A 26,861-nucleotide genomic window follows, 5' to 3' on the forward strand; every position below is an offset into this window, starting at 1 on the left:
AAATACAAAAACGGTCCTAACTGAAAGAAAACAAGTTGACAAACAGATAGAAATGAATCCCTCAAACATCATGTGACTTTGCCTCAGCGTCAGCTGTGATTGGATAACTGGACCAACCAGCGGACCAATGGCGTCTCTTGCACATTGGAACCCGTTTCAATTGGATCATTTATTTATCCTATAAAAAAGTAATGCGCATAAACTATGTTGGAAACACTTTTTTACAAAATAAATCCCTCGATGCGCTACAATTAACTCATGTGACTTTGCCTCAGCGTCAGCTGTGATTGGATAACTGGAGTGACCAGTGGACCAATGGCATCGCAGCATCTCTATTGTTGGTTTGGTGTTTCTGAAACTCGAAGTGTGTGATCAGAATGATTGAGTTTAATTCCCTCCAGAAGCGTCACACACACACGAGTGTGTTCCAAAATGCAGACAAAAAGCAAACCTCCTTCCAACTAGCATTAGCATTGATATATTTCACCCCAACTTCCTGTTTCCACAGGAAATATGTCAACGCAAGAAAGAAAACTGCACATGTCAAGCTATTTATTATATCTTTAAAATAAATTTCAGATAAAGAATATTAATACTTTGAGTCTATTTTGGGTCACTGGACAGCATTAAGCTTATTGACAAGCATTAAGATTATTACATAATAATGCTTTTATATTAAACAATAATACGAGTGACACTTGATCACTAAGAGCAGCATTTTGGCCTTGTGTCATATGTCTATGTCCGGGTTCTTCTGTGCTTCCGGCTGCTCTGTCATAGTTTCTGAAATAATACACACGTTGATGAGAATATTCTGGCGTTCAGACGCTGAGTGTGATGTACAACATAACTGATTAAACATAAAGCACAGCCACACAATGGACTGTCACTCGACGGCTCGGAAAAACACTGCTAAAAGATGCCAAATTCTGCTCTCTGAGTGAACAAACGTAAGCTCATCACACACAATCCTTTCAACAACTTTCAACTTTCGCAGAAGAACTTTCCAGAAGTGGACAATATTTGCCTCCTACCTTTTTGTGCCTCTCTCTGGTAGCATTGATGTCGTCTTGCAGAAACTGCTGCTGGATTTGATACTCAAGGTTCCTCAATAGTACTGTGTCGGCATCCTGCAAACACAACAGCAAAGGACTTATAAGGGAGACTTTCTCTGGAAAACATTGTTCAGTGAACAACACTTGTCTCAACACAAGAAATCTCACTCCCTGATTTTCAATAATGTGTTAATTTTAGGCCATATTGCACTCTTTTAAAAAAATTTAATGTTGTTTTCAGGCTCTGCTAAAACCGGTTTTCCTGCTTGAATGTTAATTATTTTCCTCATATTCTCCATTGTTGCGGCTCCTCTCTTCCCAGTCTGTCAGTAACGCTCTGTTTACTTCCTGTCTCTATGAAGCCCCTCCTTCTGAAAAGCACACTGTGCTCTGATTGGTCGGCTGGATCAGTGTGTTTTGATTGGTCGAGCGCTTCGAGTGTGTTTGGGAAATGTCCCGCCCCTTACCATAACCACCAGTTTAACACACTACTAACTAACTCAACCAGGCCCCGCCCCTTTATTCTGCGTATGAATTATTATAATGAGGAATATTGTGACGTGTTCGTTCCCGGAAGAAACTCAAGATACAATGGAGGCGTTTCAGGAGTTCAGAAACACTGACACTGATATAGAGAAGAACTCCCTTTTTCATGCTCAAACAGCAACATGGGAAAAAGCACAATAGGTCCTGTTTAATATTTGGGTGACTTCCAGTTTAACTAACTTGAATTAACTTCTATAATAGAAGTTGACCTGAATTTTTTTTTTACTAATTTCTCCTATAGCACCCCATTTGTTACTGCTGAGAATGCATCTTGTTACAAAACAAACTGTAACAATGCACAAATTCAATTTTAGACAATTAAAAGCCTTTGCATTTGCAAGAACTCATATATGTTTCCTACCTTAGGCTTGTCGAGTAGCTTACAGCATTGCTTTTAAAAAGAAATGCAAATTCACTTGAGTGTGTGTTTCGTAGACTTTACTGCTGCTAAGGCGCTTCACCTTGAGCCTTCAAACAGCCCTCGCCTGTGGTTATATCTCTGAGATGCATGATCTCTCGTGGATTATTGCTTTATGACGTTACAGTATCAAGCATATTATATCTTTACGTATTATGACTGTATACGCATCTCTTGGATGTCCGTCTAGTTTGAAGTTGCCGCGCTAGCAACTGCTCTCCGCGGAAGCTTTGCGTTTAATCTAACCCGATCTCACAGCAATTCGTACGAATTCACATAACCACACTCTTACGAATTTGTATGATTTTTGCTAAATCGTACATATTTTACGAGTTGCCCAATTCGTATGAATTCGTACGAATGAACTACCCCTGACCCCGCCCCTAAACCTAACCACCACTGGGGTTTAAGCAAATCGCACGAATTCGTACGGGTGAGGTCGCACGAATTCATACGAATCAGTCACATTTTACTCACTTGTACAAATTCGTACGAATTGGTCGTGAGATAGCGTTGGTTTAAACACATAATAAAATATTTAAACTCAGATCAATATTTAGTGGCTAATTATTTACTTATGTGGGAAGTGCCCGTGTAATAAGTGGGATAATGTGCATCCCGCCGGTGGTTCTCTCTAAATAACCCCCTTCAGACTGATCAAGACCTCATCATCCTGTCGGGGGTTATTTTGAGAGAAGCACCGACTGGATGCACATTATCCCTCACATAATGGCCTGAGAAACTGCAGGTCACAGTATATTTGTACCTTACTGAGCTGTTCCAGCGTTTGCCGCAGCTGCTCTTGGTATTCACGTTCATTTCTGTATCTGTGGACAACAGAGAGTATTTCATCACAGTACAGTATTTCATCACGGCAATCATGCATGTTCACGGTTTTCATTTCAAGGCTCTTTCTAACCAGAGAGAGTTATTGATCTGCTTTAATCTGTGGACTCTGATGTCATTTCTTTTGGTAATAATTCAGAGTTTTCTTGGGTGTTATGAAGCTTGCAAACATGACTGAATCTCATTTACTAACCCCTTGACCTGTGAACAAGTTCATTAATAAACTTCAGGTTTTTTTATCAGGAAACATGGTTTTCTTATTGAATCATTTAGCACCTTTGAGGAAGAATTAACTACAATATGTGGTCACACTTTATAGGTGTCTAAATATGGTGTACTTACATCAAAAAAATATGATGTACAATATACTCATTGTGTTGCTGTTGTATTACAAAACACTATTGAGGTGGATACGGGTACGGTACGGTTAGGACAGTTTGGTTGGTTTATGGGTGGGTTAAGGGGTCAACAGTAATTATGTAATTACATTTAGGTATTTTAAATGCAAGTACAATGTAAAAACATGTATGTACACAATAAGTGCAACTAAAATGTTAACACATAGACAGAACACACAGACAATGCATAGACACTTGATATAAAGTGGGACCTATGATTTTCCAAAGTTTAGCTGAATCAAATTTATGAAATATATATTCAGAGTTTTAAGGCACTTAGTGTCACGTTTTGGGTTTTGTTCCTTGTTCCTGTTTCATGTTTGTCCTGTGATCCTGCCATGAGTTCCCTAGTCTGATGTGTCATGTCGTCATTGGTTCATTGTTTCATTGTTCACAGCTGTCCCTTGTCTAGTTGTTAGTCTTGTGTATTTAAGCCCTCATGTTTGGCCTTTGTCTTTGTCTAGTATTGAATGTTTTCATGTAACCACGAGGGCTGCCAACTCTCACGCATTCACACTTTTCACACGCTCTCGGGCAACACATCTATTTTCTCACGCAGAGAAAAATCGCGAAGCAAAGAGGACACTGACGCCGACAGACGAGACAGAGAAGGTTTATTTGGACATGTAACAAATTCTCAGCTCTCAGATTCTGTAATATTTTTTTTCGAAATTCAAACAATAAATACCGTTTTGGCGCTTGTAAATGTGACGTGACATAGGCTATAGTTTCGCCTCAGTTAAAGCGGCACGTGAACCGATCATCAATAGTAAATAAACACGATTGAACAATAGGTGTGTTGAAAGATACAGTACAACTTACCGAAATGTATGCCTCATTAAACCATAATATCGATAAATTAGCTTTTTTTTCACGTTTAATTTTAATAGGTTTAATTACCAAATGCTTTGACAATCACAAAACATTTATTGTGATGTGACAATAAATTACATCACAATTAATGTTTGGGTTCTCACTTCAGTGGACTATTCATTACACTTAGTAGCAAGTAAACTAACAAGCTGGAAATCAGAACTTTACATTTGAGTTAGTCTTTTAATAAATCTGTGTTTGTTCTGCATTATTATTTAAATCAAAACTTTATGTATGTGTTTTTCTGCGCTTTTGTTTACATAGCTTTTCTTCTCTTCTTTGTTAATATTCCTTTAAAAAACTGTCCTTTAAACGTCTTATTTGAGCAGATTGTTCCTGATCAGAATATGCTTCAAAGTGGAGTTGTACTGTTGTGGAATTATACTGTTTAGTCGAAGGTCTCAAAACACAATCAATTTAATATTTGGTATTGTTAAATAATATTACTGACTTGAATGAATTTCAGTTTATTTAGATGTTACCACATGAATAAATCATTTGATAACACATTTTGCATATAGTGTAGGCTATTCAGTGTATGTTCATTTTTTTTTATCAGTTTCATAATTAGACTATATATATATATATATATATATATATTTATATGTAATATATATATATATTTATTTCATATCCCTTAAACAGTTTCTCAATATTTGGTCACGTTGATATTATCTGCATTGGTCAATAACCACGATAAAGGCCCATTCAAACCAAGGGGAAAAAAACTTTAACAATTTAGAAAAATAAATATTTCTAAAAATCTACAGTCCACACCAACTATAAAGTTAACGACACAGAGGAACAATATCACTGGAATCACTTTAACAATGATTTTTGTCCAGCTGATGAATGATAAACACATTGACAGCCAATCAGAATCTGTCCTGCTTTAAAGAGCTCCAGCATTTAAAGAGACAGACGACGAAACTGCAGCGTGCGCTTACAATAAACAGAACGATATCGTACGTTGGTGTAACCTGGCCCTAGCCAGATGAATTTCGCTCCGCCTAGCTTCACTCATCCATCTGGAACCGATCCATTGAAATGGCGTTTCAGAAGGCTGGGCCTTATCAAAAATCCTTGCATATGATTGGATAAGCCACTTGTCTGTCATCTTTATCGACGTGCTATTTCAACCACTCACACCGAAGCCAACCCGTGACGCTGATGAGAGAGACGCAGGAAAAAACAATTTTGTTTTCTCTTCCTTCAGAATTGGGGCGATCAGTGGCAGAAAGATAAGCGTCTCTTCCCGATTGTGGTGGTGGGTTCTTTTGCCTGAATGCTGTGCTCTGAATGCTGTGCTCATATTGAGGTGTGATGTGAGTGTCATTGCTGCCATGGGAAGCCAGCGCCCAATTCTGAAGCAAGGTCTGTGTGTTATTTGTGTGGATTCGTCTTTTTTATTTATTGGTGTCTTAAATAAAATTGGAAGACTTTTGATGAAAAAAATAAAGTTTTTATTGTTTGTACTCAACCCAAGTCTGATACCTGACTCTGTTAAAACGAGCCTGTGAGCCTTGCTCTAGTGCGAAGGGAAATTCCCCGGAAGTAGGCCCCGGGGTGGCGTAGTCGGTAACTTTATAACCGCCCACCTCACTTGTGGCCCAGTTGTCTGGGCTAACGTGTAGGTTGAGCGAAATTTTCTAAATCTTAGTACATCTTTACTCGGGTCGCCACACTTGGAAAAGCTCGCCACAAACAAAAACAAAACGGTCGCTTCTCCACTACGTCACATCTATGAAACTCCCGCCCTGCGTCCTGATTGGCTAAACCATAAAGTTGGTTGGAGAAATCACTCTCAATGGAAGAGGTTCCAGATGGATGTGAGTGAAGCTAGGCGGAGCGAAATTCATCTGGCTAGGGCCAGGTTAACGTTGGTGTGGACACTAATAAAGTTATCTTTAATAGTTATCATTCTTGGTGTGAACAGGCCTTAACTCTCCCTTGTGTTGGTTTCAAATGCAATGTAGTAGTCAATGAACAGATTTAAGATGCTCCCCCAACAGACATTCTCTTGACTATAAGAACATTTGCAAACTTATTGTAACCCTACCAGTCTACCAATGCCCTACTAACACTCTAATGAGAGTTAGTAGAGATGTAGGTGCAACTTTTCTTATAGTCAAGAGAATGTCTGTTGGGGGAGCATCTTAAATCTGTTCATTGACTACTACATTGCATTTGAAACCAACACAAGGGAGAGTTAACCCTCTACCGCACGCATTATGATAGACCTATAGAAAAAAATATGTGACTCTTTTTCTTTTCTTAGAATGGCTTAACTTGAAGTGCTGTAAAAAGAAAATGAGATGTTTTTTATTTTTTTTTTATTTTAAGATACCTTATGATATGTTGCCATACGGCAACAACATAAGATAGTGGATTTTTTTTTTTAAATTGCCATTTAAATTTTTTCCATAATACAAATGCATTGGCAATATGGCAATGCATTTAAACTTTTATTCATTTCCAGGATACAAATTCTTAATATCAACAATTAAATTTTTACTAGTTAAAATGATAGTTGATATCAGGAATTAGATTTATCCTATAAAAATGGCAATTTGTAATATCAGAAATTACATTTCCAATAGTTAAAATGCTAATAGTTGATTTCAACTAGTAAAAACTTTTATTTTTTATATTAAGAATTCAATGGTCACTAGTTGAAATGTGTATTCTTGATATCAACAACTGAATTGCTACTAGTAACAATTTTCTTTTTTTATATCAATTATTACATTTCCACTATAGTGACAATGTTAATTTCTGATATTATGAATGTGATTGTTACTAGTAAGAAAGACATTTTAGATATTGAAAATAATATTGATATCAGATTTTCAGATATCATAAATTTTTTTTTTTTACTAGTAGCAATTAAATTGTTGATATCAAGAATAGACATTTCAACTAGTGACATTTAAATTATTGATATCAGGAATTCACATTTTTACTAACAATGAAATTATTGATATCAAAATGATATTTCTTCTAGTAAGAAATCAATTCTTGATATCAACAATTGATTTTGAATGCATGGCAGCCAATTGTTGATATTGTTGATATCAACAATTCATATTCTGGAAATTAATCCAAGTTAAAACGGCTTTCCATATTGGCAGTCCTTAACATATGACTAATCAACATTATATCACTAGCATTAATGTTGTCATTGTTACAGCTTAACAGATTGCAGCTGACCTTTCTAGCTAGCAAAACTATTGCAATAATGCCGTTCCACTATTGCACAGTGTTGCCGCTTGGCAAGACAGACATTTGATCGATTTACCAAAAACTAATTTCATAAAAACTTTTTTGACTGGTGAATATGTCATCATGACTTACATGACGTGATGTTTCCGAATTTTTTGTATATATGATATGAGCTGGTCCTTGTTTGATACTGACGTTTTAGTTTGCTTTCAGCAACTACGATAAGAGATGCCACAGAAAAAAACTGTATGTCATGTGACTTAACCATAGCACATCATTGGCTAAACTAAGGTCTTTTCATTCCAACAAAAAACACGAGAATGTTTTCTTAAAGAGACAGTGGCAATGAAATGAACACAAAGAGTGTGTTGCCATATGGCAACACCATGTGGTAGAGGGTTAAGGCCTGTTCACACCAAGAACGAAATCAAATTTTCTTATCTTAAATCTATATTCGCATTATTATGGTTATCAGTCATCAAAAGTCTTCAACCACAACCTTCCACATTCTTCATCATCTGTGAGATTGTCTAACCTGCTGTTGTACTCGTCCAGCATGCGCTCTGCATCTCTCAGCTCTCTCTCCAGCTTGGCTCGGTCTGACCGCAGTTCTCGGATGCGTTGCCTGTTGACTCTGATCTGCTCGCTGAAGGCCTCCTCCAGCCCCGGCGTCCCCTCAATACGCTGCAGAGTCTCCAGCTGTTTGCGAAACACGGCGTTGCGTTGCTCCAGGACGCGCGCGCGGTTGATGTAACGTGCGAAGCGGCTGTTCAGCTCCTGCAGGTTCTGCCATCCCGGGACGGCCGGAGCCGTCTCCGTCTCTGGGCTGCTGGGCTCCTTGTACACATCAGAGCGCTCGTACTTCTCCTTGCGTACCTCATGGCGGTAGGTGGACTTCAACATTGTTCGCGATCAACTATGTGCTTTACCCCTCAGCACCTTTAGTGTGTGAAAACTAGGGTGCTCACCCTCTGCTATCTCATGCTAGACTAAACTCTGCCCGTTCGGGCAACTTTTCATCCCGGTGTTTTACATGATATGCCGTGTGGATTCTTCCAGTGGAGTCCTGTGTGCACAAGGCCAGCAAAAGCACCATCATTGTCGAGGGCTTTGCTGTGTTGAATGGTCTTTTGAGCTCTGCTTTTGTTTCCAGAACAGCAGCTAAGTCTATGATCACAATGATAAGATTCCACGGCCCTCTGTTCGATAATGAAAAACTGCAGGGCCTGCTTTTTTAGGGGACACGAAACAGCTAAACATTTCAACTACAGTCTGGCAATGGCGCATAACAGCCAGTACTTTATTACCCAGCATGTCAATACATCCATTGCTGTACCTGCTGATTAACCTCATGAAATTGATATCTTATTGCATGGAAATAAAATGGAAGTAATTGTAATTATTTCCACTCTTTCTTTCAAAGACCCAGTGGCCTACAATCACACTTTACACAGTAGTCAACATTTGAAGTGGATCAAAAAAGTACATCAAAGTTGTCATTAGAAAAGAACGGGGGTATTGTGCAAAATTCATGTATAGCTTTAATGAAAGGTTTTGATTCACTTCAAACGTTGACTACAGTAGTAGGTGGTCTTAACTTTTACAGGCAAAATTTCATTTTGCACTATCTGGTCAGTCAACAGTTTTTGTTTATTCATATTTTTAGCTTATAATTTTAAGTGACAAATCTCTGTGACGTTTTTATTTTTTTAATTATTTTTTTTTAAATACAGTGTCATGATAAGACCAAAAAAACAAATGCAATTCTTGTAAAGCAAACATTTTATATTTGGTAATGTTATCTCCAATCATGCCCTCTTTCTTTAGAGGAAATTTAAATGTGAGATCCTGGAAACGAGATCTAAATTTAGCAGGATGGTTTGGGTCGGGTCGGGATTAATGAAAAAAATCACAATTATTCCAAACTTTTGACCACTAGTGTAAGTGTTTTATAACAGTTTCTTGTTCACCCAGTCAGAATTTCGAGTCCACTTTTGTTAAGAGGCGTTCGTAGGTAATCAGCTTGTCACTGCGATCTGTCTGGCACATCTGTCTGTGGCCCGGCTCAGGTGAAGGTGAGTCATCCACATCAGGGCTTTAGGGGTCTCTGCCATGCTCTGATTGGAGATGGATATACTCTCTGTCATAATGGATTATAATCACACTGAAGCATCCTCAAGTGATTGCTCAAAGCATAAGCTGGCAGAGCTCCCCTCTCCTTTACTTTGGAGTCTGCTTTCTAAATGAACACGCTCTCCTTTGACATTGTGAGGGACATGACTGGCTAGAAGCAAATGGGAGGATGATGTATGAGTGTGTCGAATGAATGATTTGTGTACATTCTCTTGTGCGTTGTGTGTGCCCGGCTATTGAATCTTCACTGGGACATCAATGGTTTTTTTGTCATTTGGAATTGATGCGGAATATTCTTGTGTCTGCTGCATTTAGCTTTCACAATGATACACAGAACTTTGCAGAAACATAACAACTGAACATACAGCATTTTTTTAAATAGTAAACAAACACATTCAGAGCATTCACACAGAGCAACATTAAATGCCTGAATAGCACATACATCTCTTTAATGGTTAGCTCTGCATTGCTGTAAATCTAACATTACCAAAACTTTACAGCTAAAACCTTACACAACTTTTAACAAAATTCATGTACAGTAAGTGTTTTTTCCCCTTTTGTTTCTATGAGTGGAATTAAAAACGAAAAAGTTTCAAGTTTGTTAAAAACTCCACAAGAATAATTGAGAGGGCCAAATCTACAGCTCAGTCCCCTTCAGGGTAACACTTTGTTTTAAGGGTCCAGAATCACGCCTTAGTTAAGCATGAACACACTAGTAATTAATGATTAACTTAACATATAGTTAGGACATATTAGCCATTATTTACAATTTATTTAACATTTGAACGATCCACATTCATGTGATGAATCAGAAAAAATAAGCTAGTAATTAATGATTAATTGAATGTATATTAAACACCTTTTAGCCATTACACCACTGGGATGTATGGTTGACATAGATCTTCAACGTCCTCGACGGGCAGAGGCCAAGAGGCCGCACATTCCTCCCAGTCTCCGAGTCAGGAGGGGAAAAAGCCTCCAGGACCACTTGCTGGGAACGAAAAGGGGTCGAAGCAACCTTAGGAACATAACCTGGCCTAGGTTGCAACAAGACTTTAACCAACCCCGGGGAAAAATCCATACAAGAAGGGCCGATTGAAAGAACCTGTAGATCCCCAATTCTCTTAAGGGAGGATAAAGCTACTAGAAAAACTTTCTTAAGGGTCAAGAACTTTTCTGACACAGAATCCAATGGCTCAAAGGGGTCACCTGTTAAACCCTCCAGGACGATAGAAGATAGAAAGAGGAAATCTGTACACGGAAAGGCCTAAGTCATCTCATCCCTTGCAGAAAATGGGAGACCAGGGGGTGACCTCCAACAGAAACACCTCCCATAGGCACATGTTCAGCAGATATAGCTGCCACATTAATCTTAAGAGTGGCTGGGACTGTCCCTGCCGAAAAACGACTCTGCAAGAACTCCAGTATTAAACCGACAGGGCAATGAACTGGGTCCCGGTCACGTTACCAGCACCAAGAGACAAACAGCTTCCACTTAAAACCATAAAGCCACACCCACAGCTTCCATAAGTCCGGACGGTGTGCCAAATCATACCGTACAGCAGGTCTGGTTTCAGGGGAACCTCCCAAGGAGGGCCGACTAACAGACTGACCAGGTCTGAAAACCATATCTGAGTGGGCCAGAATGGGGCCACCAACAACAGATGTCTCACTTTGTCAGTTCGTTCTCTGAGCAGCACCACTGAGAGTAATGAATCGGTGGGAAGGCAAAAAGTCTGATCCTGGGTCACTCTTGAATCAGAGCATCTATTCCCAGTGGTGACGGAGGCAAAAGGGAAAACCAGAGCGGGCAGTGCTTAGTCATGCTCGAAGCAAACAAATCAGCTTCCGCTCGGCCGAACCTCTGCCATATGAGGCTCACTACCTGAGGATGCAGCTTCCACTCTCCTGGTTCCAAGCCCTGCCTCGAAAGTAGGTCCGCTCCCAGGTTCAAATGACCCGTAGTCTGAACCGCTCTGACTGACAGGAACCTGGTGTGCGCCCAAAGAAGGACCCACTTCGCCTGCCAGTACAGGGGGCGAGAGCGTAGACCTCCTTGACGATTCAGGTGTAAGACCACAGTCATGTTGTCTGTCCTGACCAATACGTGTAGGGGTCAAATGACCCCTTCAGATAGGGTAAGAAACCTTTGAGTATTAGAAACACTGCCAGTATTTCCAAAAATTGTATGTGCCAGCCATGATGCAACTCTTTCCAGACTCCAAAGGTCGGGCGTCCTTGATATATTGCTCCCCAGCCCGTGAGGGATGTGTCTGTCGTGATAGTTTTGCGACGACAATACGGCCCTAGCTGGACTCCTCTGCAAAGAAGCGGGAGTCTCGTCCACGGATGCAGGGCATGAAATGCGCTTCATCAGAGCTCTGCGGAAAGTGTGGCAATGAAGCGAGATCCCTTGGCTTTTGATCCACCATTGGAATGGTCTAATGTGGAGCAGGCCCAGCTGAACCACAGGGGACGCTGCTGTCATAAGTCTGGGACATAAACCAACGTGGACTAGAAGTCCTAGGCAGAACTGACCCAGACAGTCTTGTATTGATGAAAGCGTGTGGGAGACAATTGTGCCCGCATTGTGCAGGAATCCAGGTCCACACCCAGAAAAGTTGTTTCCTGACATAGCAGCAACACGCTTTTCTGATGGTTTATGCGTAAGCCTAGGCTCCTCAAATGACAGAGTACTATGTCTAGATGAACTATTGTCAAATCCTGACATAGAGCTTAAACCAGCCAATCGTCGAGGTAGTTCAAGATCCAGACGCCCTGGAGTCACAGCAGGGCCATAGCTTAGCATATCTTCGTAAATTTTTGAGGAACTAGAGCCAGTCCGAACGGAAGAACATGGTATTGTTAATCTTTGCTCTTGAAAGCGAATCTGAGGAACTTCCTGTGTCTCTTGACGATCTGGATGTGGAAGTACGCAACATTTCACAAACAAATCTCTGGTTTGAACATGAGACAAAAGGGACTTTAACGTCAGCATTGCTTTTGCTTGCTCTGAGCGCAAGATTTAAGTGACGCAAACCACCATCCTTTTTGGGCACAACAAAATAACAGCTGTAGAAGCCAACCTATCTGAGCGGGGGTATGTCTTCTATAGCCCCTTTCTCTAAGAGAGATAAAATCTCCTGCCTCAATGCCAAGGCCTCCTAAGGACTCCCTGTCATGGGAAGGACCCAGTTGGGAGGGGGTGGGCCTTTCCGTAATTGGATGGTGTAGCCTTGTTGAATAGTACGGAACACCCATTGTGAGATCTCGGGCAGACGTTTCAACACAGCCCAGTACTCTGCTAGGGGTTTCAACACTCTATTTTTGTCTTATAGAGTGTCTTATCCTTTTCTTTCATGTCAGTAAGAGTAACACTGACACCATTCCCACCATGGACCTGCCTATTGAATGAGATTGGCATCATTAGAACTAATAGGTAAATATGAAAATTTTTAATTATTATATTATATATTTTTTTAATATATTACTAATCACAACATTAATGTGTCTGAGATGTTTGCCACCTGAAAAAAAACTCACTTTGTCAGCTTTTTGCAAAAACTGTTTGTTTGTTTTCTAATGAATAAAGGTCCTGACAAACTGACTTCGAAATTTTCGTCCGGAATTTTCGTCCGTATAAAAATAAATACAACCTCACGTTATGTCAATCATCTTTGCACACTGCCTCCGAAACTTTCGTCCGTCATAAAAAAAATTGGGATTCGATTCGATTTTCTGTGTTTTTTGGATACGTAGGAAGCTTTTTGTGAGTTTTGAAAATCCAAAGCCACCGAATGACGAATACAAAAAAACGCAAACAAAAATTTCGGACTCAGTGTTGTAGCGACAATGAGTCTTACATTAAATTAGCTCAAATTATATATAGGGAATTTAATAATTAATCATGAATGATTAATATATTGCATATTACAGTTAAATTATCGAAGCTGAAAATAGATCGATTGTATATATGAATGATCACCATAATGGGTTATGGTTCGTCATTAATATATCAATAGTCTTATTACAGATCGATTATATGAGATAACCTTAAATGGAATTAATTTAGTTATCGAACAATCTGTTTTTCCAGCAAACGGCCGTAAGATTAACTTATCAATTTTCAACAAAAATTATCTCTCTCTTATAATTCCAAAAAAGCTATTTTCTGGCCATGAAAAATCACCTTCTTGTTATTATAAAATGTAGGTTACTGAAATAGTAACGAATTGTAAAGCTTTGTAGCTAAAGGGTCGAACATTTCATTGACTTTGTAAAAATGAGCACTTTAGACAATTAGCAATCAAGAATATAATGGTTTTAATAAAATGAAACTACGGATACAGAATTCTACATTTAAACCCGGGATACATGTATGTACAATAAACAGTAAAACTAACGAGACAAACGAATAACAACGGGAGTGAGAGAGAGAGAGATTGAGTGAGAGAGAGAGAGAGAGAGAGAGAGTGAAATATATATATATATATATATATATAGAGAGAGAGAGATAGAGGATGAGAAAGTGAAACTAACGGTCAGGATGAGAGAGATCACAGGGGTGATCGCAGCATGGCAAAAATCACAGACAATAACCCTTAGAGAGGCAACAAGAAATCACATCAATCAAATCAAATCAATAACCTATACTTGCGTATGGTTCTCTTTGTGTGAGCTGAAGAACGCAGAGTCGTATGCGTGTTTGTCCTTCGGCGCTATAGGCTTGTTCTCTCGTGTCTTCCGGGGCGAGCAGACTCGCGGGAAGTTTTAAAGGTTCACCGAACGTGAAGTTACCAAGGAAATAGTTCAGAGTTCATCTCCCTCGGGAGGGAGAGGCGAAAAATGAAAATAAAACTTAGTAAAGAAAGGAAAAGAAAAGAAACGCGGTGTAAAGCTCCCTAAGGAGCCATGGGACCGGAAACCTCTCACAGGGAAAGTGCTCTCTGAGAAACTTCTGTGTCAGTCTCTTATAGAGAGGAGGGGTTTACGCCTGCTTTGCGCATGTGAACCAATCATCTTAGAGCATCTCGAGCGGGAAAAGTTCTTCTTTGTCTTGTCAGGATAATTGATCATGCTATAAAATTTTGTCATTTCTAGCCAGAAAGATTGTACACACAGAACAATACATTTTACTATGTATGACTTGTTTACTCAAAACAAGACGGTCAAACAGGTACCAAGAATGGCCGGAAAGAGTAGAAGAAACATAAAGTTACATTCATATACAGAATTACACACATTTAATGTTCACTCACACGACTATAAAGCCATAATACCGGCTACCATGACCTAGGAAAGATCAAATTCATGTTTATACATTTATTAAGTGGTTATACTTATAGAAAATATAAGATTGCAGAGTCTATTAGTCTTTCTTTATCAGAATTCAAGTGGGAGCTGTGACTCCCTTGGAATTCCTTTTGGGGGTCATAAAGTTTTATGACCTAGCAAGAGGGAGAGTTACAGAGGATGATCCTGTTAGGTAATCTTTCTTTAGAAATACACTTAAGATTTGAAGTTACAGACCAGTCTCCAATTACATCTATAGAATAAGACAAAACTAATTAGATATGCATGCATACAGGAAGGTTAGATACAATTCTGTGTTATATACATTAAGGACATTCCTATCCTAAGTTGCACACAAAGGACTTTTGTGTGCGGGTATGTGTGGTGTGTGTGTGTGTGTGTATCCTTATTGTCCATCCGTGGTGTGTACCAACTGAGGGTTTCGAGAACAACGAGGACCTGTTTCTTGATTGCGCAATGCGTCATAAATGGAGTTTATCAATGACCTGCTGGCAAACATTGGGGCACCATTTCACATTATTCAAGGTTTTGTGAATTAAACATATATGTGTTCATATTTGTTCAGTAGTGAAAGGAAAACAGGATTCGGTCAGTCGCTACAGTGTGCAAGAACCTTAAAGCTGTAAAGGGGTGCATGCAGATAGGAAGACGTTGACACAGAAGATGAAGATTCAAATGGGTAACTTTATTTATAATAATCCAAAAGGTAGCGATCCATACAAAGAATACAAACACACACCATATTGTACACGATAAAGAGTGCAGGATAAGGTGACCTATACACAAACTCAAACAAGATAATTAAACTAGCACAGCTGACACTGATAAACTAATAATGTCAACCCAGGATGCTGTAAGTGACGTTAATCAGAAGAAAGACACATGACAAATGAAAACAAAGTCCATGAAAACTAAACTAGTCTGAACAGAATGATGAAAAAAGCATATATTCTCCGACCAAATGGCCTGATATTTAAACCATTATTGTCAATGGCAATAAAACCTAACCTGAATTAAAATATTTAAAGATGTGAACAATTATATACCATTTATAATGGGTTACTCCAGCAACAACTGCAACCCTTTTGCGTCTTTCATTCTCGGTTAGCATTTGCTGCGTGTAGCTCACATTAGCCTCTGAAGGTCCTTGATCTGTGATCTGACCCTGTAAGCGTAATGCCTGCTGACATTCTAGCACTCACCCACTGGGTTACAGCGCGGCCATTTAGGTCACGTAGTCTCCTTCAATCCTCAAGACTGCACATATAAACCACAATCTACATGGCTTTACGAATTAGAGCACACACTCACAAAGTGATAAGAAGATTTTCTAACATTTTAGAACACTGTTCAGTCATTGGTGGATAACTAGGAACAAATCAGTAACGCAATATTAACGTTCTACATGCAATTTTATTAATTAAATAGCTTTTAAACATTCTAGAAACATCACTGGAAAATTTGAAATAACACATTAAACATGAAAGTATTGTGCAATAATTTAAGACATTTCTCCTTAAAGAACCTTTCTGGCGTACGGCGTTCTTTCTTAGTCAAGAATCTTAGGGTTAGTCATTGAAGGATGGGACCAGGTTTGTTTGAGATGCCAGCTTGAAATTGATTTTGATATTTTTTCAGATCCCGGTGAGAGAATTCGCTGGGACGCGAGCCTGACCCCCCATGGGCCGAGACTGGTGGCGGTTGCCATGACAACTCAATGAACGCAGATAAATGTAGGCATAAGCTAAAGCAGCACTGTGATAGGCTAGAATTGTTTGACTGAATGACGAAAGCACTATGAGCCTCCCTGACAGAAATACCACTTATGCTCTATTTCCATGATCTGTCTATAACGTCATCAAGCAGGATGGAATAACTAATACCAACTGAAAACAATGGAACACATGGAATATTTTGGGTTCTTTTCAAGTTAAGACCAATCAACAGCGTTTGTGGCACAGCATGTCAATACAATACAAAAAAAAAAAATTAAACTTGTCCCTGGAGGTGTAGTGAGAAACTCACAATGGAAGTCAATAGCACCAATTTTTGGAGGATTTCAATTCTGGGCTTTAAAGCAACAACCTTGGCAAAATTGTCCCATTAACTTCCTTTGGAAGTGTAGCCCATAATTTTACTTTTATAAGAGAATAGGATACAGTGGTAATCAAATGTGCATGTGCTGTTGATTGAGCTTACTTTTAATGAACCCAGAATATTCCTTTAATAAACTGCACATTTTTTAATGTATGAAGTTAGAAAAGCATGCAAGGACAAGGCAAAAAATTAAATAAATAAAGGTTAAAGAAATAAACTAATTCAAGCCAAAACTGTGAAGTTCACCTAATTGAATGTAATATAAATTCAAACCGTAATAGATTTGCATTCAATTCAAATTAACTGCAGTCAAGTAGCCTACAGCCATATTCTTTTAAAGCACATTATTTCCATAATAAGTACTTTTGTTTCACAAGGATTCCCTCAGTGAACTTAACCAAATCTCCTCCTGCTCCTGGGCTTCTTTAACTAAAACATTCATGAAATGAATGCATCACACTGACTCAGGAAATAGCCTGGGCACATTAGCATATGATTATGACTTTAAGAACTTGGCACAACTAAGGGCATCATCTAACCAAGATTTCTGTATGCAAAACATGTTCAGCTTGCCTCTCCTGACACTTGACAAAGCGTTTTTGCAAACATTTATTTTGCAATGCATGTCCCTTTACTGAAAATATTGTCTGACAAGTGAAGGAAATACTGTTCCCTTTCGAGGGAACTCAACACTGCGTCGAGAATCGACACTTTGGGGACGCTCCCTTAGCGTGCGCCTCTGAAGTAAGAATGAAACTAATCCAATCCTGATTGGTGTTGCGTCGTGACGTAACATGTGACGGCATAACCGGATGCATAAAATTGACGCTGACACACACACACATCAGCTTTCGCTCTTCAGCAAGCGCTCTCTGTGAAACTGTCTGTCTTAATTGGTTTTGTTTGTCTGTGCGAAGCTCTATATTATGGCGAGTGAACAATACACTAAGTGTGTGCACCCCTGCCCCTAGATTATATATATGCCACGGGTGGGGACACGCATCAGCTATGTGTGTGTGTATTATTTAGGGGCGCAGCACGCACTGTCAGCTCTCGAGAGGGCTGCCTGTGCACACTGTGAAGCACTTCCTATTAGAGTGCTGCGCTCCCGCTTGGCTATATTATTTCCTGATGATGGCCAGGCTCGTGATCCCCGCGATTCGGGTCCCGCGTCCGTTGAGGCGGCGCGACGGCTTAGATCGTGGAGATCGCAGAAGGACCTCGCGGATGAGAACGAGACTGGCACCTTTTCTCTCATCATCCGCAGATTCTATGACACTCGTTAACGACGCAGAAGCCCGCGATGCGTCTTCTTCTGCCCGTGACGAGTGCCCAGTGCTCGAGCTATCTGTTTATAAGGAAGTAGATGTGCTCAGCATCGGGACCGAACAACATGAGTCACTCTCGCCGGCTTATGTTTCTGCTTATGTAGAGCTCGTGGAGGTTGTGATGCGTGCTGTGGCCAGACTAAATAAATAAATAAATAAATATATATATATATATATATATATATATATATATATATATATATATATATCAGCTGGCCACAAAATAAGCAGGATGATCCCCGTCAAAATGAACTAGACGAGAGATTCCTGCAGCACCGTTCACAACCTCAGAGCCGGGGCTTACTGTTTTTCCCAGATCTTTATAAAATACATATATATATATATATATACAGTGTTGGGAGTAACGCGTTACAAAAGTAATGCATTACAGTAACATATTACGTTTTGCTGTAACGCAGTAGTGTAAGGCATTACTAATCAATTTTCAGTAATATTTTACTCGGTACATGTTCGGTAAGGCTTGCGTTACAACAGACTTTTAGTTTTAATTGTAAAAAAAACAACAACAACAAAAAAAAGCAAGACCGCCAGACATTAACGAATGAAAGATGCAAGTAGGCTAAATTACCTGTTCGTGGTCAGTCAATAGCCGCGCGTGGTGTCCAAGTCTGTAATTAAAGACTAAATGGCAGCGTCTGATATATTTGTATAGCGATTTATTTTTTACAGGAGTGCCGTGAGGTATGATTTCGGCCTCTGTGCTCGTGCAGGCCAGAGGAAAAGCGGCTAATGGTGAAGATGGCATGAAGAAGACTACATTCGCGAGATGGACGTATGCGCATTAGGCTATTCGTTCTGTGTTTTCTTTCTAAACAGTTAGGCTATGTTTATGTGGTATTTTTCATGTTTTCATCACGCAATCATGTTTTTGATGCGGTGGTGACGCGTTCATGTAAGGGCGGCGGCGCTGCCGATAAAGCACCTAAAAGCTGTCACAAAGAACCGGCAAAAGCAATGATTATGCATATGTCAAATATAGCAAGGAGACATGTTGATTGTTTATTAATAAAGATGAAGTTGACGATGCTGCCTCGCGATCTTCGCAGTAGTGAATGCACCAGAGAGAAATGCACATTTCATTTCATAAGCAGAGAGCAGTCTGTTTTCTTTCGTTTTGAATTGTTCTGTTTACAAGTAGACATTTCAATATAGATATATTTTTCAGGTCCGTACAATTAATACAAAACGAAATTCACTTTAAAGAAAGGCTTCGTGTCCTCTGTGTAAGGTGTCTGTGAAAGTTTTAAAGCAGTCTTTTAGTGCCGCTTCAGAGCGGTCGCGTCCGTAATGGAGAACTGTCACATCTGTAACATTGTTTTTTCCTCATAAATGCGAACACGAAAAATAAAATAAAATGAATATTTATGTTCTGTGGAGAGCCAACCCTTCTTCATTAGATTTGCGCAGTGTAATTCACAGAATTACAACAAAAAAAAAATAGTTGCCTCCTAAAAGTTAAAGATTTTTTTTGTCACAATATAAAACGAATGTGTAGACTGATATTTTTCTAATGTCTGGATTCCTTTCTGGGAGCAGCCTATGGATAAACAGACATTTCAATATTTTGGTATTAATCCATTTTCTGAGAATTTATATAATTATATAAGTTTTGACTGCAAGTCTGCAATTGTCATGTCCATAACGCTGGAATTCCCAAATTTTAAATAATTTATCCTCAACTAGTTTTGTGGTGTAGGTCTACATTTTTATAATGTTAAGTTAACTTCAAATAATACTAATAGTAATTTAAAGATGTGGTAGCATTGGATCTGGACGGTATGGATAACGCTGGGAGTTGGAAGGGGTGTGTCGCCATTCTGCAGGTTCGTGGATCTGAGTGTCGCGATTTCGGTTTCATATCGCATATGGTTACAGCCTTAGTCATTTTAGAATGTTAAGTTCTACTTCTGTATAGTTATTTTGGTGAAAGTAACTCAAACGTAATACAGGAGTAATGTAACGCATTACAATTCTGAGACAGTAATATTGTAAGGTAATGAATTACTTTTAAATAACAGTAACAAGTAATATATAATGTATTACAGTTTGGAAGTAACTTGCACAACACTGTATATATATATATATGTAGATCCTGGGAAAAACGCCACTCTTTACGTATCTCGCCACACTCGCAGGTTTATGTTTCTGCTTATGTAGAGCTCGTGGAGGTTGTGATGCGTTCTGTGGCCAGAATAAATAAATAAATATATATATATATAAAATATATCAGCTGGCCACAAAATAAGCAGGATGGTCCCCGTCAAAATGAACTAGACGAGAGATTCCTGCAGCACCGTTCACAACCTCAGAGCCGGGGCTTACTGTTTTTCCCAGATCTTTATAGAAAAATATATATGTAGATCCTGGGAAAAAAACCCACTCTTTACATATCTCACCACATTCATTATATGTTTATTCGAATGTGGTGGCTGCGAGAGAGGCGGGTTATGGCAAGATGCCGCAGATTGTGGAAGCTTTAGCGAGCTATCGTTCTCCTGATGCGGCATCTTCACTTTAAGCCCCGGTGCTGCCCAACCAACCGTGCAGGGACACATCTGCACTGGTTGGCCGGGCTTATACGTATGGTGGCTGGTCAGGCTGGTGCGTGCCTGCACTCTATGACGATTTTTGCAGGCGTACCAGGCCGATCTTCTTAAAGATCTAAATGAGGCAAATATTCCTGTTGGCCGCTCCGCTATCTCCTGCTGGCCTGTTTTCCAATGCTGTCACTACAGTTGTTGACAGGTTTCAGGAAGCAAAAAAAAAAAAAAAACAGTCAGCGGCATTCCAACAGTATTTCCCTCGCCACTCTAAATCAAAGCTCCTCCCATCTGCGTTATATGTATATGGCATATTGGTCTTTGTGTGTTGTTGCTGGTTTTGCGTTGTATGTATATGGCATATTGGTCTTTGTGTGTTTTTGCTGGTTTTGCGTTATATGTAGGCTATATGGCATATTGGTCTTTGTGTGTTGTTGCTGGTACGTTGCAAATAGAGGGGCAGCACAATTGTTTTTCGCCTAGTGCGGCAGAAGTGCACTCATTCGAAGTGCAAAAAAAGCTGTAAAGCACAGGGGGGAGCTTTACAGGGGGTATGGCTTATCTAAATGAGATGTAAATGAGCCCTATTGTCACCCCCAGCAGCAGAGACAGGTGAGAACTGCACAATCTTTAGAGGTCGTTTTCTCATCTTTGAGCTTTTTTAAGTGCCTACTTTAAAATTGCCACAACTTCTCCAAATATTATCAGATTTCCACATGTTACACATCGTTGGAAAGCTTGGAGATTACACTTTAAGAATCTATGAATAATTCAAAATGCCCCAGAACCGACTTGTGTCCCTAGTTTCCGTGACCGGTCACAAATATGGGTACAGATTGCAGTTCGGTCACCGACCTTCCTAGTTTGCTGGGGTGGTACCGACTGCAGTGGTTCCAGAACAGGCTCGGGTTATGGAACAAGAGGTACAGACTCTACTGGAATTAAGGGGCCATAGAATGTGTTCCCCTACCAGACAGGGAGTCCTGGTTTTACAGCCGGTACTTTATAGTTCCAAGGAAGGATGGCGGACTGAGGCCAATTTTAGTCTAGGGCTTTTGAATCGTTCTTTGAGGAGATTCAGGTTCAAAATGCTTACTATTCCCATTATCGTGAACCAAATCAGATCCGAGGACTGGTTTGTCACGATGGATCTAAAAGACGCTCATTTTCATGTCTCCATCCTTCCATGTCACAGGAGGTTCCTGAGGTCACTTTCGGGGGCGAAGCATACCAATATCGGGTTCTTCTGTTCGGCCTAGTACTCTCTCCCCGCACGTTCACAAAGTGTATGGATGCGGCTCTGGCTCCACTGAGGCTTCAGGGCATCCGTATACTGAATTACATCGACGACTGGCTCATATTGGCCCAGTCTCGAGAAATGGCAGTTCGGCATCGAGATGTCGTCCTTGCCCACATTCAGAACCGGAGGTTGAGGCTCAACACTAAGAAAAATGTGTTGGACCCAGCTCAGAAGACTACTCTTCTGGGCGTGGTATAGAATTTGGTTACGATGCGGGCACGTATGTCTCCCGCTCGTATCGAATCCATCCTGGCCATAGTGTGCGGGATAAAGCTAGGCCAGGCCATCACTGTAAAATAATTTCAAAGACTGCTGGGCCTCATAACAGCGGCAGCCAACATAATTCCTTTGGGCCTGTTTCACATGAGGCCCCTTCAGTGGTGGCTCAAAGCCAAGGGTTTTTTCCCCAAGGGGAATCCGTTCCGTATAATAAAGGTTACGCGCAGATGCCTTCGTTCCCTATTAATATGGAAGAGACCTTGGTTCTTGTCCCAAGGGCCAGTGTTAGGGGCTTCATGTCGCCGGGAAACTGTTTCGACAGACGCTTCCCTCGCTAGCTGGGGCGCGGTCTCGGACGGCCGCTTTGCCAGGGGTCTGTGGCAGGACCATCATCATTCTTGCCATATAAATTGCCTAGAGATGTTGGCTGTGTTCAGGTCTCTGAGGAGCTTCCTCACAGACATCAAAGGTTACCACGTCAAAGTGGTAGCTTATCTAAACCGACAAAGGACACTCAGATCACGCCCTCTATCCAGATTGGCGCATCAGATCATTTTATGGTCCCAAGGGAAAATATTATCTATAAGAGCAATATATGTGACCCGTCACAGAAACCAGGGACACAAGTCGGCAGCACAACTTTCGAGCAAAATGAGAAAGAAGCGTTTTTTTTCAAAATTGGTGATTTTCAATTTTTTGGAGAATCTGTTAATTGAAATCACGAAGAAGCCTCTCCATGTTTGAGATAGCAGTATTGGTATATTTAAAAGCTTACATTTTGAGGTTGAAATCGGCTTGTTTTCGGAGATTCTAGCATGCAGTAGGGGCGTGGCGTGTCATTGTCTGTGTGTATTTCCATACTGAATAACCCGGCGCTTTTGCCCCCGCCCTCCAAGTCAACCACATGGCTACTTATTATGCTGTGCTCTGGCCAGCTCTCTCTGATATCAAAATTCAATGAAGATGGATGCCGCAAAGATTGTCGCAGACGAGATGAACCGTCTGGCAGTTACACCGAAAATGTTTTCGCCGCACTTCGTGGGCTCGGGAAACTGAACCGGAGGTATGGGCGCAGCGCGCTCGCCCTCAGTGCTTCAATACGGCGGCTCGGCTCGCTGACAGCGGTGGCTGGCTGTTTCATATGTGACGGAGAATCGAAATAGAGGATGCAGTTAAGACCTTTGCTGCTGCGATGAAGGCCTGCCGTGCGTGTTTCTGAAATGTAAGTTAAGCTTCATTTGCTCTTTAGTCGTTATTTAAGATGCTGAACCTGCTGATGATATAATGTGCTTGCGGACATTTCATTTGTGTGTGTATACGCACATAAGAAAGTGGTGTAAAGAGATTTGCAACAGTAATTTGAGGAGGTGAAATGTGATTATTTGGAAAATTGCAGAAATGACTGCTTAAAGAAAAATGCCAGCAGGCATTTGCCTCCTACATAAACTTTAATATTGTTGACATTTTGGGCACACGAGCGTTGCGTACTATTTGCGCTATAGATATGTAGGCCTATGGCTTATTGGTCTTTGTTTGTTGTTGTTGGTTTTGCGTTATATGTATATGGCATATTGGTCTTTGTGTGTTGTTGCTGGTTTTGCGTTATACTGTATGTATATGGCATATTGGCCTTTGTGTGTTGTTGCTGGTTTTGCGTTATATGCAGGCTATATGGCATATTGGTCTTTGTGTGTTGTTGCTGGTTTTGCGTTATATGTATATGGCATATTGGTCTTTATGTGTTGTTGCTGGTTTCGCGTTATATGCAGGCTATATGGCATTATTGGTCTTTGTGTGTTGTTGCTGGTACGTTGCAAATAGAGGGGCAGCACAATTGTTTTTCGCCTAGTGCGGCAGAAGTGCACTCATTCGAAGTGTAAAAAAAGCTGTAAAGCACATGGAGGAGCTTTACAGGGGGTATGGCTTATCTAAATGAGATGTAAATGAGCCCTATTGTCACCCCCAGCAGCAGAGACAGGTGAGAACTGCACAATCTTTAGCTCGTTTTCTCCTCTTTGAGCTTTTTTAAGTGCCTACTTTAAAATGGCCACAACTTCTCCAAATATTATCAGATTTCCACATGTTACACATCGTTGGAAAGCTTGGATATTACACTCTCAGAATCTATGAATAACTCAAAATGCCCCAGAACCGACTTGTGTCCCTAGTTTCCGTGACTGGTCACATATGTCCCGGGGGTTCTGAATCAGGGAGCAGACATCCTGTCGAGGCAGGGGCTGAGGTCCGGGGAATGGAGACTCCATCCAGAGGTGGTGGAGTTCATATGGCAGAGGTTTGGACCAGTGGAAGTGGATCTGTTTGCGTCTCGAGGGACGTCCGTCCCACTGTCCACTTTGGTTCTCCCTCACTCATCCAGCCCCGCTGGGGTTGGATGCCATGGTACAGGCCTGGCCGACGCTTCGCCTGTACGCTTTTTCCCCCGATCGCTCTGCTCCCGGGAGTCCTGGAGAGGGTCCGTCAGGAGGGCATCAGTCTTCTTCTGATAGCCCTGTTTTGGCCAGCCCGAGTATGGTTTTCAGACTTAATTTCACTCCTGATAGCTCTGCCATGGCAGATTCCTCTGAGGAGGGGTCTGTTGTCTCAGGCGGAGGGCACTATATTCCATCCTCATCCAGAGCTGTGGAAATTGTGGGTCTGGCCTATTAGGGGGCTCAGTACCTAGATGCTTGTCTATCATCTGGGGTGGTCGAAACCATACTTATCTCTAGGGCTCCGTCTACTAGAAGATTATATGGCCTCAAGTGGAATATTTTTCTACTTGGTGTAGAGAACTTGAGTTAGGCCCAGTTAACTGCCCAATGGCTTCAGTTCTGGAGTTTCTTCAAGATCGTTCTCTGCGAATCTCTCCCCTTCCACACGTAGGGTGTACGTGGCTGCCATTGCGGCGTTCCATGCACCACTAGATGTTGGGCCTTTAGGGAAGCACCAACTGGTCATACTATTTCTCCATGGTATTGGAGGATGAGACCGACAGTCAGGTCCAGGGTTCCTCCCTGGGACCTGGCGGTGGTTCTCGAAGGGCTATCCCTGGCTCCCTTCGAATACCTCCAGTCGGCTTCGCCTAGGACCTCACGTTCAAGATAGCCTTTCTCTTAGCTATTTCTTTAAAGAGACTGGGAGATCTCCAAGCCCTGGCATTATCGCCAGCTTGCTTGGGGTGTGCCCCCGGCAGAGTTAGGGGCATCCTGCATCCGAGACCCAGCTATGTGCCTTAAGTGCAATTTATCATGGCTAGGTCCATGGTCCTGCAAGTATTTCATCCTCCACCTCATGTGTCGGCAGAAAAGGAGAGGTTCCTTGCTCTGCCAGTCAGAGTTCCGAGTATTACCTTGAGAGGTCCTCTTCTTGGACGAGGTCGGACCTACTGTAGTGTGTTTTGGATCACCTATTAGGGGCTCCCGGCTATACAAACCGTAAGTAGGCCTACAAGGTGCGGAATTTGCCTTCACCTTTGGCCGTTAGGACTCATTCTACTAGAGGCATGGCATCCTCTAGGGCCCTCCTTTCGGGAGTTCCCATCAAGGAGATCTGTGAGGCAGCCGGTTGGGCTACCCCACACACTTTTGTTAGGTTCTCTAGTCTGCACCTCCCTAGTACGCCTGGCACACATGTGCTCTCGTCCTAGCTGAGTGCCTGAATCAGTTTCACTCCGGGGCAGGCCTGTTTTCGGTGCATGGCCTAGTGGGCATTCGTTCCCCAAAGTGTCGATTCTCGACGCAGTGTTGAGTTCCCTCGAAAGGGAACGTCTCGGGTTATGACTATAACCCTTGTTCCCTGAGAAGGGAACGAGACACTGCGTCGTCCTGTCACGCCCCTCGAGGCCTTAGAGCGTCTTGCTTCACCGCGGAGCTGATGTGTGTGTGTGTCAGCGTCACTTTTATGCATCCAGTTATGCCGTCACATGTTACGTCACGACAAAACACCAATCAGGATTGGATTAGTTTCATTCTTACTTCAGAGGCGCACGCTAAGGGAGCGTCCCCAAAGTGTCGATTCTCGACGCAGTGTCTCGTACCCTTCTCAGGGAACAAGGGTTATAGTCATAACCCGAGACGTTTATCCTGCTGGCTATGGCTTTTTAGTAAATCAGATGCTCTAACTTTCTTAGATATCTTATAACTTTCTTATATCTTTCTTAATATATCAATAGAATTAGTCTAAAAACAACAGGGAGTCGATGCGGTTCCAGAAACAGTAGTTGTCTGGTCTCTAACAGTGTAAATGTGATTAATGAAAGAATGATGTGGTGATATTCACAAATCAGTTCCTCATTACCTGGGACAACAGCCTCAGACCCCCTGCTCATCACACCGTCTGCAGTCTTAGTGTTTAATACACCCATCGGATGAGCTGATGGAGTGACTGATGCTTCACACATGATGCTGCTGTTTAAGTTGAGCTGTTAAGTTGAAAGTAAGAGGCGAACGTCTCAGGTTACGTATGTAACCCTGGTTCCCTGAAGAGGGAACGAGACGCTGCGTCGAGACGCTGTGGGAATGCACCAGCCGCTTCATAAGCAAGTGAGATAGCC

The 26,861-nt window shown here is 41.2% G+C and overlaps 1 protein-coding gene across 1 annotated transcript in view; it reads right to left on the reverse strand.

Moving 5' to 3' along the window:
* Positions 1-8,261, reverse strand: part of bfsp1 (beaded filament structural protein 1) — a 28,619-nt gene extending 20,358 nt beyond the window's left edge. Inside the window, exons 1-3 of the mRNA XM_077237648.1 lie at positions 7,894-8,261; positions 2,786-2,846; positions 1,035-1,130 (exon numbers count right to left, since the gene is read on the reverse strand). Of these exons, the coding sequence (XP_077093763.1) occupies positions 1,035-1,130; positions 2,786-2,846; positions 7,894-8,261 (525 nt within the window). The remainder of the gene's footprint in view (positions 1-1,034; positions 1,131-2,785; positions 2,847-7,893) is intronic.
* Positions 8,262-26,861: the final 18,600 nt, after the last annotated feature.

Source organism: Siphateles boraxobius, unplaced genomic scaffold, assembly GCF_051911475.1.
Source record: "Siphateles boraxobius isolate OS27281-9 unplaced genomic scaffold, OSU_SipBor_1 204, whole genome shotgun sequence".
Classification (NCBI taxonomy): domain Eukaryota; kingdom Metazoa; phylum Chordata; class Actinopteri; order Cypriniformes; family Leuciscidae; genus Siphateles; species Siphateles boraxobius.